The sequence below is a fragment of the Mustelus asterias genome, unplaced genomic scaffold (genome assembly GCF_964213995.1).
Source record: "Mustelus asterias unplaced genomic scaffold, sMusAst1.hap1.1 HAP1_SCAFFOLD_1220, whole genome shotgun sequence".
NCBI classification, from domain to species: Eukaryota; Metazoa; Chordata; class Chondrichthyes; order Carcharhiniformes; family Triakidae; genus Mustelus; species Mustelus asterias.
Window position 1 is genome coordinate 5,001 of NW_027591165.1, and position 17,500 is coordinate 22,500.

The 17,500-nt window shown below is 58.2% G+C and overlaps 1 protein-coding gene across 1 annotated transcript in view; it reads right to left on the reverse strand.

Annotated features, from left to right (window-relative positions):
- lmna (lamin A) overlaps positions 1-17,500 on the reverse strand; it is a gene marked incomplete at its 3' end in the record, with an annotated part of 95,185 nt that overhangs the window by 4,948 nt on the left and 72,737 nt on the right. The window contains exons 3-7 of the mRNA XM_078206036.1: positions 12,337-12,493; positions 8,243-8,368; positions 7,917-8,087; positions 1,343-1,468; positions 179-399 (exon numbers count right to left, since the gene is read on the reverse strand). Of these exons, the coding sequence (XP_078062162.1) occupies positions 179-399; positions 1,343-1,468; positions 7,917-8,087; positions 8,243-8,368; positions 12,337-12,493 (801 nt within the window). The remainder of the gene's footprint in view (positions 1-178; positions 400-1,342; positions 1,469-7,916; positions 8,088-8,242; positions 8,369-12,336; positions 12,494-17,500) is intronic.

The following is a 17,500-nucleotide window of genomic DNA, read 5'->3' on the forward strand; positions in this document are numbered from 1 at the left end:
AGACACGGGGAGAACGTGCAGACTCCGCACAGACAGTGACCCGAGCCGGGAATCGAACCCGGGTCCCTGGCGCTGTGAGGCAGCAGTGCCAACCACTGTGTGTGTGTGTGTGTGTGTGTGTGTGTGTGTGAGAGAGAGAGCGAGTGTGTGTCTCCCTCTCTCTGGGAAACGCTCTAACCTCTCCTCCTCTCCCTCCAGCATCTTGCGGTAGGCGTTAATCTCCATGTCCAGAGCCAGTTTCACATCGAGCAACTCCTGATACTCATCCAATTGGATCTGCATTCGTCGCTGCATCTCTGCCATCTCCCTGTCCTTGTCGTTCAGCAAGCGGCGATTGGTGTCCCTCTCCCTGTGAAATGCTGCCTCCAACTCCTGAATCTTCGCCTCCTTCGCTGCAATCTGTCGGGGGAACCCACAATCCAGGCGTCATTAACCCCCCACACCGGGACAATCGAGGCCATCCGCACTGACAGAATCCAACTCCCACATTCTCCCCCACTCCCCATGGGAGTGAGTCCCACATTCTCCCCACTCCCCCCGTGGGAGCGAGTCCCACATTCTCCCCCACTCCCCCCGTGGGAGCGAGTCCCACATTCTCCCCCACTCCCCCCGTGGGAGCGAGTCCCACATTCTCCCCACTCCCCCCGTGGGAGCGAGTCCCACATTCTCCCCACTCCCTGTGGGAGTGAGTCCCACATTCTCCCCACTCCCTGTGGGAGTGAGTCCCACATTCTCCCCACTCCCTGTGGGAGTGAGTCCCACATTCTCCCCACTCCCTGTGGGAGTGAGTCCCACATTCTCCCCACTCCCTGTGGGAGTGAGTCCCACATTCTCCCCACTCCCCCCGTGGGAGCGAGTCCCACATTCTCCCCCACTCCCCCCGTGGGAGCGAGTCCCACATTCTCCCCCCACTCCCCCCTGTGGGAGCGCGTCTCACATTCTCCCCCACTCCCCCCGTGGGAGCGAGTCCCACATTCTCCCCCACTCCCCGTGGGAGTGAGTCCCACATTCTCCCCACTCCCCCCGTGGGAGCGAGTCCCACATTCTCCCCCCACTCCCCCGTGGGAGCGAGTCCCACATTCTCCCCCACTCCCCCCGTGGGAGCGAGTCCCACATTCTCCCCCACTCCCCCCGTGGGAGCGAGTCCCACATTCTCCCCCACTCCCCCCGTGGGAGCGAGTCCCACATTCTCCCCCCACTCCCCCCTGTGGGAGCGAGTCCCACATTCTCCCCCCACTCCCCCCTGTGGGAGCGCGTCTCACATTCTCCCCCCACTCCCCCCTGTGGGAGCGCGTCTCACATTCTCCCTGTGGGGAGTAAAGATGGCCGCCTGGGCCCTCACCTGGTTCTGGAGCTGCTTCAGCTGGGTGGACAGGGTGTCCAGACGCAGGCGGGTTGAGGAGAGCTCCTCGTGTGCGGCTCCGATCAGGTTGCTGTTCCTTTCGGCGGAGAGTTTGGCGTTCTGAAGCTGCAGACCAAAGAGCCAGTGGGTTAAATATCGACAAAACACCCCCCCCGGAACGGGAGGAGGCAAGGCCACCGCCGCCCCGCCCGCCCCCGTCAATCCTGTGCCTCAATCCCAATGGATTGGGATTGGACAAAGACACCTCGACATCTCCATCTTTCTCTCTCCCCGTCTCTCCCCCTCCCTCCCCGTGTCTCTCTCTCTCTCCCACCCGTCCCTCTCTCTCCCCCTCCCTCCCTCCCCGTGTCTCTCTCTCTCCCCCTCCCTCCCAGTGTCTCTCTCTCCCCGTGTCTCTCTCTCCCTCTCCCTCCCCGTGTCTCTCTCTCCCCCTCCCTCCCCGTGTCTCTCTCTCCCCCTCCCTCCCCGTGTCTCTCTCTCTCCCCCAGTGTCTCTCTCTCCCCCTCCCTCCCCGTGTCTCTCTCTCTCCCTCCCTCCCCGTGTCTCTCTCTCCCCCAGTGTCTCTCTCTCCCCCTCCCTCCCCGTGTCTCTCTCTCCCCCTCCCTCCCAGTGTCTCTCTCTCCCCGTGTCTCTCTCTCCCCCTCCCTCCCAGTGTCTCTCTCTCCCCATGTCTCTCTCTCCCCCTACCTCCCTGTGTCTCTCTCTCTCCCTCCCTCCCAGTGTCTCTCTCTCCCCGTGTCTCTCTCTCCCCCTCCCTCCCCGTGTCTCTCTCCCTCCCACCCGTCCCCTCTCTCTCTCCCTCTCTCTCTCCCTCTCCCCCCCCCCTCCCTCCCCGTGTCTCTCTCTCTCTCCCTCCCCATGTCTCTCTCTCTCTCCCTCCCCATGTCTCTCTCTCTCTCCCTCCCCATGTCTCTCTCTCTCTCCCTCCCCATGTCTCTCTCTCTCTCCCTCCCCATGTCTCTCTCTCTCTCCCTCCCCATGTCTCTCTCTCTCTCCCTCCCCATGTCTCTCTCTCTCTCCCTCCCCATGTCTCTCTCTCTCTCCCTCCCCATGTCTCTCTCTCTCTCCCTCCCCATGTCTCTCTCTCTCTCCCTCCCCATGTCTCTCTCTCTCTCCCTCCCCATGTCTCTCTCTCTCTCCCTCCCCATGTCTCTCTCTCTCTCCCCCCCCATGTCTCTCTCTCTCTCTCCCTCCCCATGTCTCTCTCTCTCTCCCTCCCCATGTCTCTCTCTCTCTCCCTCCCCATGTCTCTCTCTCTCCCTCCCCATGTTTCTCTCCCTCCCTTCCCCTCTCCCCGTCTCTCTCTCTCTCTCCCTCCCCCCCGTCTCTCTCTCACCCTCTGTTCCTCCCCGTCTCTCTCTCTCCCTCCCTTCCCCTCTCCCCGTCTCTCTCTCTCCCCCTCTGTCCTTCCCACCCTCCCTCCCCGTCTCTCTCTCCCCCTCTGTCTCTCCCTCTCTCCGTGTCTCGCTCTCTCCCTCTCTCCGTGTCTCGCTCTCTCCCTCTCTCCGTGTCTCGCTCTCTCCCTCTCTCCGTGTCTCGCTCTCTCCCTCTCTCCGTGTCTCGCTCTCTCCCTCTCTCCGTGTCTCGCTCTCTCCCTCTCTCCGTGTCTCGCTCTCTCCCTCTCTCCGTGTCTCGCTCTCTCCCTCTCTCCGTGTCTCGCTCTCTCCCTCTCTCCGTGTCTCGCTCTCTCCCTCTCTCCGTGTCTCGCTCTCTCCCTCTCTCCGTGTCTCGCTCTCTCCCTCTCTCCGTGTCTCGCTCTCTCCCTCTCTCCGTGTCTCGCTCTCTCCCTCTCTCCGTGTCTCGCTCTCTCCGTGTCTCGCTCTCTCCCACTCTCCGTGTCTCGCTCTCTCCCTCTCTCCGTGTCTCGCTCTCTCCCTCTCTCCGTGTCTCGCTCTCTCCCTCTCTCCGTGTCTCGCTCTCTCCCTCTCTCCGTGTCTCGCTCTCTCCCTATCTCCGTATCTCGCTCTCTCCCTCTCTCCGTGTCTCGCTCTCTCCCTCTCTCCGTGTCTCGCTCTCTCCCTCTCTCCCTCTCTCCCTCTCTCCGTGTCTCGCTCTCTCCCTCTCTCCGTGTCTCGCTCTCTCCCTCTCTCCGTGTCTCGCTCTCTCCCTCTCTCCGTCTCTCCGTGTCTCGCTCTCTCCCTCTCTCCGTGTCTCGCTCTCTCCCTCTCTCCCTCTCTCCCTCTCTCCCTCTCTCCCTCTCTCCCTCTCTCCCTCTCTCCCTCTCTCCCTCTCTCCCTCTCTCCCTCTCTCCCTCTCTCCCTCTCTCCGTGTCTCCGTGTCTCCCTCTCTCCCTCTCTCCGTGTCTCGCTCTCTCCCTCTCTCCGTGTCTCGCTCTCTCCCTCTCTCCGTGTCTCGCTCTCTCCCTCTCTCCGTGTCTCGCTCTCTCCCTCTCTCCGTGTCTCGCTCTCTCCCTCTCTCCGTGTCTCGCTCTCTCCCTCTCTCCGTGTCTCGCTCTCTCCCTCTCTCCGTGTCTCGCTCTCTCCCTCTCTCCGTGTCTCGCTCTCTCCCTCTCTCCGTGTCTCGCTCTCTCCCTCTCTCCGTGTCTCGCTCTCTCCCTCTCTCCGTGTCTCGCTCTCTCCCTCTCTCCGTGTCTCTCTCTCTCCCTCTCTCCGTGTCTCTCTCTCTCCCTCTCTCCCTCTCTCCGTGTCTCTCTCTCTCCCTCTCTCCCTCTCTCCGTGTCTCCCTCTCTCCCTCTCTCCGTGTCTCGCTCTCTCCCTCTCTCCGTGTCTCGCTCTCTCCCTCTCTCCGTGTCTCGCTCTCTCCCTCTCTCCGTGTCTCGCTCTCTCCCTCTCTCCGTGTCTCTCTCTCTCCCTCTCTCCGTGTCTCTCTCTCTCCCTCTCTCCGTGTCTCTCTCTCTCCCTCTCTCCGTGTCTCTCTCTCTCCCTCTCTCCGTGTCTCTCTCTCTCCCTCTCTCCGTGTCTCTCTCTCTCCCTCTCTCCGTGTCTCTCTCTCTCCCTCTCTCCGTGTCTCTCTCTCTCCCTCTCTCCGTGTCTCTCTCTCTCCCTCTCTCCGTGTCTCTCTCTCTCCCTCTCTCCGTGTCTCTCTCTCTCCCTCTCTCCGTGTCTCTCTCTCTCCCTCTCTTCATCAGGACCTTTATCAATCGAGACACAGGGTGGCACAGTGGTTAGCGCTGCTGCCTCACAGCGCCAGGGACTCGGATTCGATTCCTGGCTTGGGTCACTGTCTGTGTGGAGTCTGCGCGTTCTCCCCGTGTCTGCGTGGGTTTCCTCCGGGTGCTCCGGTTTCCTCCCATAGTCCAAAGATGTGCGGGTTAGGGTGGATTGGCCGCACTGTAGGGATTTGGTGAGGTCTCTGAATGACATGTTAATAGGGTGGCAAAAGAGGAATGTGGAACCATCTAGCCTTCCCACCTCCCCGTACCCCTCAACACCCTTGGATGCCGAAACACACACTCATTCTCCCATTAAAAGCTAATCGACCGAGCTTGGACCGCCGTTTAGCGGGAGGGAGTTCCAAACCTCTCCCGCAATCCTTGTTCGTAGAAACGCTTCCCAATTTGGTTCCCGAAAACATCTGGCTCCAATTTTTAGACTCCGCACCATCACCTAATCCCCAACTCCCCGACCAACTGGAAAAGTTTCTCCCTCCCCCTCTCTCTATCCTCTTCAGTTCCATTCAACTCTCACCAACTTTTACAGATGCACCATAGAAAGCATTCTTTCTGGGTGTATCACAGCTTGGTCTGGGCTCCTGCTCTGCCCAAGACCGCAAGGAACTGGTCGTGAATGTAGCCCAGTCCCATCACACAAACCAGCCTCCCATCCATCGACTCTGTCTACACTTCCCGCTGCCTCAGGAAAAGCAGCCAGCATAATCAAGGATCCCACGCACTCCGGACATTCTCTCTTCCACCTTCTTCCGTCGGGAAAAAGATACAAAAGTCTGAGGTCACGGACCGACCGACTCAAGAACAGCTTCTTCCCTGCTGCTGTCAGACTTTTGAATGGACCTACCTCGCATTAAGTTGATCTTTCTCTACACCCTAGCTGTGACTGTAACACTACATTCTGCACCCTCTCCTTTCCTTCTCCCCCATGTACTCTATGAACGGCATGCTTTGTCTGTATAGCGCGCAAGAAACAATACTTTTCACTGCATCCCAATACATAGGACAAAGAACAAAGAAAATTACAGCACAGGAACAGGCCCTTCGGCCCTCCAAGCCTGCACCGACCATGCTGCCCCCGACTGAACTAAAACCCCCTACCCTTCCGGGGACCATATCCCTCTATTCCCATCCTATTCAAGTACTTGTCAAGACGCCCCTTAAAAGTCACTACCGTATCCGCTTCCACTTCCTCCTCCGACAGCGAGTTCCAGGCACCCACCACCTTCTGTGTAAAAAAACTTGCCTCGTACATCTCCTTTAAACCTTGCCCCTCGCACCTAAAACCTGTGCCCCCGAGTAATTGACTCTTCCACCCTGGGAAAAAGCTTCTGACTATCCACTCTGTCCATGCCTTCCATAATCTTGTAGACTTCTATCAGGTCTCCCCCCAACCTCCGTTGCTCCAATGAGAACAAACCAAGTTTCTCCAACCTCTCCTCATAGGGAGGGACAGTGGCACAGTGGTTAGCGCTGCTGCCTCACAGCACTAGGGACCCGGGTTCGATTCCCGGCTCGGGTCACTGTCTGTGTGGAGTCTGCACGTTCCCCCCGTGTCTGCGTGGGTTTCCTCCGGGTGCTCCAGTTTCCTCCCACAGTCCAAAGATGTGCAGGTTAGGGTGCATTGGCCGTGCTAAATTCTCCCTCAGTGTGACCCGAACAGGCGCCAGAGTGTGGCAACTAGGGGAATTTCACAGTAACTTCATTGCAGTGTTAGTTACTGGTGACTAATAAATAAACTCTCTCTCTTTAGCTAATGCCCTCCATACCAGGCTTATGTTTACCCATCAATACCTTAAAGCTTACTGAATTGTGGGCACTGTTCCCTAACTGCTCCCAGTCACGATTCCAAAGCTACATGTGATGCTAATAAATCAAATCAAAAAATTCTCTGTCCCCTGCCGCTCAGTTAGTTTGCTAACCAAGTTTACCAATTCTAGGAGCCAGGCCAGGAAGAGAGTGGCACAGTGGTTAGCACTGCTGCCTCACAGCGCCAGGGACCCGGGTTCAATTCCCGGCTTGGGTCACTGTCTGTGCAGAATCTGCACGTTCTCCCCGTGTCTGCGTGGGTGTCCTCCGGGTGCTCCGGTTTCCTCCCACAGTCCAAAAGACTGGTTAGGTGGAATGGCCATGCTAAATTGTCCCTTAGTGTCCAAAGATGTGCGGGTTAGGTGGATTGGCCACGCTAAATTATCCCTTAGTGTCCAAAGATGTGTGGGTTAGGTGGATTGGCCATGCTAAATTGTCCCTTAGTGTCCAAAGATGTGCAGGTTAGGTGGATTGGCCATGCTAAATTATCCCTTAGTGTCCAAAGATGTGCAGGTTAGGTGGATTGGCCATGCTAAATTGTCCCTTAGTGTCCAAAGATGTGCGGGTTAGGTGGATTGGCCACGCTAAATTATCCCTTAGTGTCCAAAGATGTGTGGGTTAGGTGGATTGGCCATGCTAAATTGTCCCTTAGTGTCCAAAGATGTGCAGGTTAGGTGGATTGGCCATGCTAAATTATCCCTTAGTGTCCAAAGATGTGCAGGTTAGGTGGATTGGCCATGCTAAATTGTCCCTTAGTGTCCAAAGATGTGCGGGTTAGGTGGATTGGCCACGCTAAATTATCCCTTAGTGTCCAAAGATGTGTGGGTTAGGTGGATTGGCCATGCTAAATTGTCCCTTAGTGTCCAAAGATGTGCAGGTTAGGTGGATTGGCCATGCTAAATTATCCCTTAGTGTCCAAAGATGTGCAGGTTAGGTGGATTGGCCATGCTAAATTGTCCCTTAGTGTCCAAAGATGTGCGGGTTAGGTGGATTGGCCATGCTAAATTATCCCTTAGTGTCCAAAGATGTGCAGGTTAGGTGGATTGGCCATGCTAAATTATCCCTTAGTGTCCAAAGATGTGCGGGTTAGGTGGATTGGCCACGCTAAATTATCCCTTAGTGTCCAAAGATGTGCAGGTTGGGTGGATTGGCCATGCTAAATTGTCCCTTAGTGTCCAAAGATGTGCAGGTTAGGTGGATTGGCCGTGCCAAATTGACTTGTGTTGGGGGATTGGCAGGGTAAATATGTGGGGTTACGGGTATAGGGCCTGGGTGGGATTGTGGTCAGTGCAGACTCGATGGGCCGAATGGCCTCCTGTATCGTAGGGATTCTATGATTCTACGATTCCATGAAGAGAGTCTGTCGCCCGAAACGTGGCAATTGCACTCTGAGTGACCTGGAGATTTACCGTTTCCCTACAATGGTCTACAGACAGCGAGGAGGGGGTCTTCAACATAACCCTGCCCTGGATCCTGGACTGCCTGTGGGGTGGGGGGAAAAGGGGAAGGTTTGTGTGAAAAGTTAAAGTCTGACAAAATGGGAGAGAGGGGCTGAACGGAGGGAGCTTCTCCGGGAAGTCGGAGTGTGATTGGCTGGGAAGCCGGGTCTGGCATTACCTTGGAATTGTAGGTCTTCTCCAAGTCGTCCTTGTAGAGACGGACCTGCTCCTCGTGCTGGGTCCTCAAATCTTTCAGAGCGTCCGACAACTTGCTCTCGTACTCCTGCTGTCGCCCTGTGTCAATCTCAACCAGACGGGACTCGTGGCGGCGCTTAGTATCACGGATTTCCTGTAGGGGGAGGACGACAGGTCAGAGATCACGGGGTGGGGGTCACAGCGAGGGGTTAACACAGGGACAGCCCGAGAGCGCGGGACGGAGAGCCCGAGCGAAAGGCACTGGAGGTATGGGTGAAGCCTGGAGGGGAGTCCAGCCCCGGTACTCACCTCATCGTACAGGTTCCTCTGGAAGTCCAGCTCCTCCTGCAGGGTCTGAGCCCGGTTCTCGCTCTCCACCCGGCGTAACATCTCATCGTGAAGCTGCTTCTTCGCATCATTGAGAGCCAACTCCAACTGGAACAGAAACCCAACTCAATCCATCAACTGGAACAGAAACCCAACTCAATCCATCAACTGGAACAGAAACCCAACTCAATCCATCAACTGGAACAGAAACCCAACTCAATCCATCAACTGGAACAGAAACCCAACTCAATCCATCAAATCCAACTGGAACAGAAACCCAACTCAAACCATCAACTCCAACTGGAATAGAAACCCAACTCAAACCGGAATAGAAACCCAACTCAATCCATCAACTGGAACAGAAACCCAACTCAATCCATCAACTCCAACTGGAACAGAAACCCAACTCAATCCATCAGCTGGAACAGAAACCCAACTCAATCTATCAACTCCAACTGGAACAGAAACCCAACTCAATCCATCAACTGGAACAGAAACCCAACCCAATCCATCAACTCCAACTGGAACAGAAACCCAACTCAATCCATCAACTCCAACTGGAATAGAAACCCAACTCAATCCATCAACTGGAACAGAAGCCCAACTCAATCCATCAACTGGAACAGAAACCCAACTCAATCCATCAACTGGAACAGAAACCCAACCCAATCCATCAACTCCAAACCAATACACACTCTGTAACCCCCTCCAGCCCCCACACACCCCTCCGTATCTCTGTAACCTCCGCCCGCCCCTACCCCCCCCCCACCTCTGTAACCTCCTCCAGCCCCTACACCCCCTCCCCACCTCTGTAACCTCCTCCAGCCCCTACACCCCCGCCCTATCTCTGTAACCTCCTCCAGCCCCTACACCCCCTCCCTATCCATGGAACCTCCTCCAGCTCCTACACCCCCCTCCCTATCCTTGTAACCCCTTCCAGCACCTACACCCCCTCCCTATCTCTGTAACCTCCTCCAGCCCCTACACCCCCTCCCTATCTCTGTAACCTCCTCCAGCCTCTACACTGCCTCTCTATCTCAGTAACCTCCTCCAACCCCTACATCCCCTCCCTATCTCTGTAACCTCCTCCAGCCCCTACACCCCCTCCATATCTCTGTAACCTCCTCCAGCCCCTGCACCCCCTCCCTATCTCTGTAACCTCCTCCAGCCCCTACACCCCCTCCCTATCTCTGTAACCTCCTCCAGCCCCTACACCCCCTCCCTATCTCTGTAACCTCCTCCAGCCCCTACACCCCTTCCCTATCTCTGTAACCTCCTCCAGCCCCGACACCCCCTCCCTATCTCTGTAACCTCCTCCAGCCCCTACACCCCCTCCCTATCTCTGTAACCTCCTCCAGCCCCTACACCCCCTCCCTATCTCTGTATCCTCCTCCAGCCCCTACACCCCCTCCCTATCTCTGTAACCTCCTCCAGCCCCTACACCCCCTCGCTATCTGTGGGTTGGGAATTCTTTCCGGGACACAGTCTCTGGAAGACGGAATGACCCTGTACATTGGGTGTAAACATTGTGTGGTTACAGGGTGGACCAGATTTAACCGAGAAGTTTTTGAAGGTTAACAGATGACTCAGGATCTCAGAAACAATCCCATTCGCAGCAAGTCTGAATGTCAAACACACGGTGGCAGCAACGGACAAACCCCACACCAGAGATCACAGTGCGAGGGGACACGGAGTCAGTGTAACTACCGATACGCACAGGGGAGAGAGACACACACACACACGGGGAGAGAGACAGAGAGACACACACACACGGGGAGAGAGACACACACACACACGGGGAGAGAGACAGAGAGACACACACACACGGGGAGAGAGACACACACACACACGGGGAGAGAGACAGAGAGACACACACACACGGGGAGAGAGACAGAGAGACACACACACACGGGGGGGAGAGACAGAGAGACACACACACACGGGGGGAGAGACAGAGAGAGACACACACACGGGGGGAGGAGAGAGAGACACACACACACGGGGGGAGGAGAGAGAGACACACACACACACACGGGGGGAGGAGAGACACACACACACACACACGGGGGGGGAGGAGAGACACACACACACACACGGGGGGAGGAGAGACACACACACACACACGGGGGGAGGAGAGACACACACACACACACACACACACACACGGGGGGAGGAGAGAGACACACACACACACACACGGGGGGAGGAGACACACACACACACACACACGGGGGGAGGAGAGACACACACACACACGGGGGGAGGAGAGACACACACACACACGGGGGGGGAGGAGAGACACACACACACACGGGGGGGGAGGAGAGACACACACACACACGGGGGGAGGAGAGACACACACACACACACACACACACACACACACGGGGGGAGGAGAGAGACACACACACACACACACACACGGGGGGAGGAGAGACACACACACACACGGGGGGAGGAGAGACACACACACACACACACACACACACGGGGGGAGGAGAGAGACACACACACACACACACACACGGGGGGAGGAGAGACACACACACACGGGGGGAGGAGAGACACACACACACACGGGGGGAGGAGAGACACACACACACACACACGGGGGGAGGAGAGAGACACACACACACACACACCGGGGGGAGGAGAGACACACACACACACACACGGGGGGAGGAGAGACACACACACACACACACACGGGGGGAGGAGAGACACACACACACACACACACACACGGGGGGAGGAGAGACACACACACACACACACGGGGGGAGGAGAGACACACACACACACGGGGGGAGGAGAGACACACACACACACACACACGGGGGGAGGCGAGACACACACACACGGGGGGAGGAGAGAGAGACACACACACACGGGGGAAGGAGAGACACACACACACGGGGGAAGGAGAGACACACACGCACGGGGGAAGGAGAGACACACACACACGGGGGGAGGCGAGACACACACACACGGGGGGAGGAGAGAGACACACACACACACACGGGGGGGGGGGGGGGAGAGAGAGAGAGAGAGACACACACGGGGGGAGAGACACACACACACCCACACACTCACGGGGGGGGCGAGACAGAGAGACACACACACACACACACACACACACACACACACACACACGGGGGGGGCGAGACAGAGAGACACACACTCGGGGGGGGGGGGGGGGGGGGGGGGGGGGGGAGGAGAGACAGAGAGACACACACGCGCACGGGGGAGACGGGCACGGGGGAGACGGGCACGGGGGAGACGGGCACGGGGGAGACGGGCACGGGGGAGACGGGCACGGGGGAGACGGGCACGGGGGAGACGCGCACGGGGGAGACGCGCACGCGCACGGGGGAGACGCGCACGCGCACGGGGGAGACGCGCACGGGGGAGACGCGCACGCGCACGGGGGAGACGCGCACGCGCAGGGGGGAGACGCGCACGCGCAGGGGGGAGACGCGCACGCGCAGGGGGGAGACGCGCACGCGCACGGGGGAGACGCGCACGGTGGAGACGCGCACGGGGGAGACACGCACGCGCACGGGGGAGACGCGCACGGGGGAGACGCGCACGGGGGAGACACGCACGGGGGAGACACGCACGGGGGAGACACGCACGGGGGAGACACGCACGGGGGAGACACGCACGGGGGAGACACGCACGGGGGAGACACGCACGTGCACGGGGGAGACGCGCACGGGGGAGACACGCACGCGCACGGGGGAGACGCGCACGGGGGAGACGCGCACGGGGGAGACGCGCACGGGGGAGACGCGCACGGGGGAGACGCGCACGGGGGAGACGCGCACGGGGGAGACGCGCACGGGGGAGACGCGCACGGGGGAGACGCGCACGGGGGAGACGCGCACGGGGGAGACGCGCACGGGGGAGACGCGCACGGGGGAGACACGCACGCGCACGGGGGAGACGCGCACGGGGAGACACGCACGCGCACGGGGAGACACGCACGGGGGATACACACACGCGCACGGGGGAGACGCGCACACACACGCAGAGGAAAATGCGTGTGGGGTTCCCTCAGTCCCGTGACGCCTCACCTTGGCGATTTGCCCTCGCAGCTCTCGAGCCTCAGTCTCCAGGTTCCGCTTCTCACTCAGGGCAGTGGACAGAGAAGCATCTTTGGAGTTGAGAATGGCCTCGAGGTCCCTCAGGCGAGCCAAGGCTGCGGCCAGTTCCGATTCCTTCTTGGCATTGCTGGGAAACAGGAGAGAGAGAGGGACAGAGTGAGCGTGGTGAGTTCGCGACCACAGTCACCGCGGGCACGGATTTATACCCATTGAATCAGCTCCCAGATACCGCGTTTAACAAACGCTGGGACGCCCGACAGTCTCAGACATTCCCCCTCTCCCAAAATCACAGCGCGCCCTCAAATCTGTCCCCCTTCTCTCTCCCTCCCCCCCGACCCAAACCCCTCTCCTCCCCGGCTCACCTCGTGTCCAAACCTGCGCCCAGACCCTGTCTGTCCATCACCCACCCTCCGACCTTTCTTACTGCTCGCTAAGTTGGCCAATCACACAAAGATGGGTAGGACAGTATGATGCGAAGTTAACGTACGGAGGTAGGTTAGGTGAGTGGGCAGAGAGGTGGCAGATGCAGTTTAATGTGGGGCAAATGGAAAAGCGTCCATTTTTTGGCAGGAAGGAAGCTTCTCAGAACATAAGCACTAGGAGCAGGAGTGGGCCATCTGGCCCCTCGAGCCTGCTCCGCCATTCAATAAGATCATGGCTGATCTTTTTGTGGACTCAGCTCCACTTCCCTGCCCGCTCACCATAACCCTTAATTCCTTTACTGTTCAAAAATCTATCTATCCTTGCCTTAAAAACATTCAATGAGGTAGCCTCAACTGGGCAGGGAATTCCACAGATTCACAACCCTTTGTGTGAAGAAGTTCCTCCTCAACTCAATCCCAAATCTGCTCCCCCTTATTTTGAGGCCATGCCCCCGAGTTCTAGTTTCACCTGCCAATAGAAACAACTTCCCTGCTTCTATCTTATCTATTCCCTTCATAATCTTATATGTTTCTATAAGATCTCCCCCTCATTCTTCTGAATTCCAATGAGTATAGTCCCAGTCTACTCAGTCTCTCCTCATAAGCCAACCCTCTCAACTCCAGAATCAATCATAGAATCATAGAAACCCTACAGAAAGAGGCCATTCGGCCCATCGAGTCTGCACCGACCACAATCCCACCCAGGCCCTACCCCCATATCCCGACATATTTTACCCACTAATCCCTCTAATCTACACATCTCAGGACACTAAGGGGCAATTTTAGCCTGGCCAATCCACCTAACCCGCACATCTTTGGACTGTGGGAGGAAACCGGAGCACCCGGAGGAAACCCACGCAGACACGAGGAGAATGTGCAAACTCCACACAGACAGTGACCCGAGCCGGGAATCGAACCCGGGCCCCTGGAGCTGTGAAGCAGCAGTGCTAACCACTGTGCTACCGTGCCGCCTACCTAATCAACCTAGTGAATCTCCTCTGCACCCCCTCCAGTGCCAATATATCCTTTCTCAAGTAAGGAGACCAAAACTGTACACAGTACTCCAGGTGTGGCCTCACCAGCACCTTATACAGCTGCAACATAACCTCGCTGTTTTTAAACTCCATCCCTCTCGCAATGAAGGACAAAATTCCATTTGCCGCCTTAATTACCTGCTGCACCTGCGAACTAACTCCTTGAGATTCCTGCACAAGGACACCCAGGTCCCTCTGCTATTATCTAAACGGTGAGAGATTGCAAAGCTGTGAGGTGGCAGAGGGATCTGGATGTCCCAGTGCATGAATCACAAAAGGCCGGTGTACAGGTACAGCGAGAGATTGGGAAAGTGAATGGAATGTTATTGTGAGGGGGAACTGATTACAGGAGGAGGGAGGTTACGCTCCAGTTGTATCGGGGCGTTGGCGAGAGCACATCTGGAATATTGTGAACAGGATCCGTCTCCATATTTAAGGGAAAGATGTCAATGTGTTGGGAGCAGTTTGGAGAAGGTTTCCCAGACTAACACCAGGGTCGGAGCGAGTGGTCTGATGAGGAAAGGTCGGAGAGGTTAGGGTCGTATCCGCTGGGAGTTTAGCAGAGCGAGAGGCGACTCGGTTGAAAGCTTAAAGATCCTGAGAGGGGGTCTCGACAGGAGAGAGGATGTTTCCCCCTGTGGGAGAATCTAGATCGAGGGAGGGGGGCAGTGGGTGTTACTGTTTAATAATAAGAGACACTGCGGGAGGGTCAGTGCCAACGGGTGTGGGGGCTGGAGGGGGTTACACAGATAGGGAGGGGGTGTAGGGGTTGGAGGGGGTTACAGAGATAGGGAGGGGGTGGAGGGGCTGGAGGGGGTTACAGAGATAGGGAGGGGGTGTAGGGGCTGGAGGGGGTTACAGAGATAGGGAGGGGGGTGTAGGGGCTGGAGAAGGTTACAGAGATAGGGAGGGGGTGTCGGGGCCGGAGGGGGTTACAGAGATAGGGAGGGGGTGTAGGGGCTGGAGGGGGTGTAGGGGCTGGAGGCGGTTACAGAGATAGGGAGGGGGTGTAGGGGCTGGAGGGGGTTACAGAGATAGGGAGGGGGTGTCGGGGCCGGAGGAGGTTACAGAGATAGGGAGGGGGTGTAGGGGCTGGAGGGGGTTACAGAGATAGGGAGGAGGTGTAGGGGCTGGAGGAGGTTACAGAGATAGGGAGGGGGTGTAGGGGGCTGGAGGAGGTTACAGAGATATGGAGGGGGTGTAGGGGCTGGAGGGGGTTACAGAGATAGGGAGGGGGTGTAGGGGCTGGAGGGGGTTACAAAGATAGGGAGGGGGTGTAGGGGCTGGAGGAGGTTACAGAGATAGGGAGGGGGTGTAGGGGCTGGAGGGGGTGTAGGGGCTGGAGGGGGTTACAGAGATAGGGAGGTGGTGTAGGGGCTGGAGGGGGTTACAGAGATAGGGAGGGGGTGTAGGGGCTGGAGGGGGTGTAGGGGCTGGAGGGGGTTACAGAGATAGGGAGGGGGTGTAGGGGCTGGAGGGGGTTACAGAGATAGGGAGGGGGTGTAGGGGCTGGAGGGGGTTACAGAGATAGGGAGGGGGTGTAGGGGCTGGAGGAGGTTACAGAGATAGGGAGGGGGTGTAGGGGCTGGAGGGGGTTACAGAGATAGGGAGGGGGGTGTAGGGGCTGGAGAAGGTTACAGAGATAGGGAGGGGGTGTAGGGGCTGGAGGGGGTTACAGAGATAGGGAGGGGGTGTCGGGGCTGGAGGAGGTTACAGAGATAGGGAGGGGGTGTAGGGGCTGGAGGGGGTTACAGAGATAGGGAGGAAGTGTAGGGGCTGGAGGAGGTTACAGAGATAGGGAGGGGGTGTAGGGGCTGGAAGACGTTACAGAGATAGGGAGGGGGTGTCGGGGCTGGAAGAGGTTACAGAGATAGGGAGGGGGTGTAGGGGCTGGAGGGGGTTACAGAGATAGGGAGGGGTGTAGGGGCTGGAGGGGGTTACAAAGATAGGGAGGGGGTGTAGGGGCTGGAGGAGGTTACAGAGATAGGGAGGGGGTGTAGGGGCTGGAGGGGGTTACAGAGATAGGGAGGGGGTGTAGGGGCTGGAGGGGGTGTAGGGGCTGGAGGGGGTTACAGAGATAGGGAGGGGGTGTAGGGGCTGGAGGGGGTTACAGAGATAGGGAGGGTGTGTAGGGGCTGGAGGAGGTTACAGAGATAGGGAGGGGGTGTAGGGGCTGGAGGAGGTTACAGAGATAAGGAGGGGGTGTAGGGGCTGGAGGGGGTTACAGAGATAGGGAGGGGGTGTAGGGGCTGGAGGGGGTTACAGAGATAGGGAGGGGGTGTAGGGGCTGGAGGGGGTTACAGAGATAGGGAGGGGGTGTAGGGGCTGGAGGGGGTTACAGAGATAGGGAGGGGGTGTAGGGGCTGGAGGGGGTGTAGGGGCTGGAGGGGGTTACAGAGATAGGGGGGGGTGTAGGGGCTGGAGGGGGTTACAGAGATAGGGGGTGTAGGGGCTGGAGGGGGTTACAGAGATAGGGAGGGGGTGTAGGGGCTGGAGGAGGTTACAGAGATAGGGAGGGGGTGTAGGGGCTGGAGGGGGTTACAGAGATAGGGAGGGGGTGTAGGGGCTGGAGGGGGTTACAGAGATAGGGAGGGGTTGTGGGGGCTGGAGGGGGTTACAGAGATAGGGAGGGGGTGTAGGGGCTGGAGGGGGTTACAGAGATAGGGAGGGGGTGTAGGGGCTGGAGGGGGTTACAGAGATAGGGAGGGGGTGTAGGGGCTGGAGGGGGTGTAGGGGCTGGAGGGGGTTACAGAGATAGGGAGGGGGTGTAGGGGCTGGAGGGGGTTACAGAGATAGGGAGGGGTTGTGGGGGCTGGAGGGGGTTACAGAGATAGGGAGGGGGGTGTAGGGGCTGGAGGGGGTTACGAAGATAGGGAGGGGGGTGTAGGGGCTGGAGGGGGTTACAGAGATAGGGAGGGGGGTGTAGGGGCTGGAGGGGGTTACAGAGATAGGGAGGGGGGTGTAGGGGCTGGAGGGGGTTACAGAGATAGGAAGGGGGGTGTAGGGGCTGGAGGGGGTTACAGAGATAGGGAGGGGGGTGTAGGGGCTGGAGGGGGTTACAGAGATAGGGAGGGGGGTGTAGGGGCTGGAGGGGGTTACAGAGATAGGGAGGGGTTGTGGGGGCTGGAGGGGGTTACAGAGATAGGGAGGGGGGTGTAGGGGCTGGAGGGGGTTACAGAGATAGGGAGGGGGTGTAGGGGCTGGAGGAGGTTACAGAGATAGGGAGGGGGTGTAGGGGCTGGAGGGGGTTACAGAGATAGGGAGGGGGGTGTAGGGGCTGGAGGGGGTTACAGAGATAGGGAGGGGTTGTGGGGGCTGGAGGGGGTTACAGAGATAGGGAGGGGGTGCTGCAATGGTTTTGGGAGTGAGGGTTTGGTTATCCCGATGTGCACACGGCCTGTGGATGGGGCGATGCCAGATAGGGAATGGTTGCCTGGCCACATGACTCAGTTTGCCTAATCTGGGAGTTTGAAAGAGAACAGTTCTGTCTTTGTGCCAGGAATATTGGCTCCAATTCTCATCCTAATGCAAACCAGGCCTGTCCCTGTGGGGCTGCTCTTTACAGGTACCAGATGGCCTTAACATTCATTGCAAAGAGCCCAACTCATGGATAAAAGTCTTTTCCATGACGGTTAGAACCAAACTCAAATGAGGGAGACAGTCATCGACCTCAGGAAG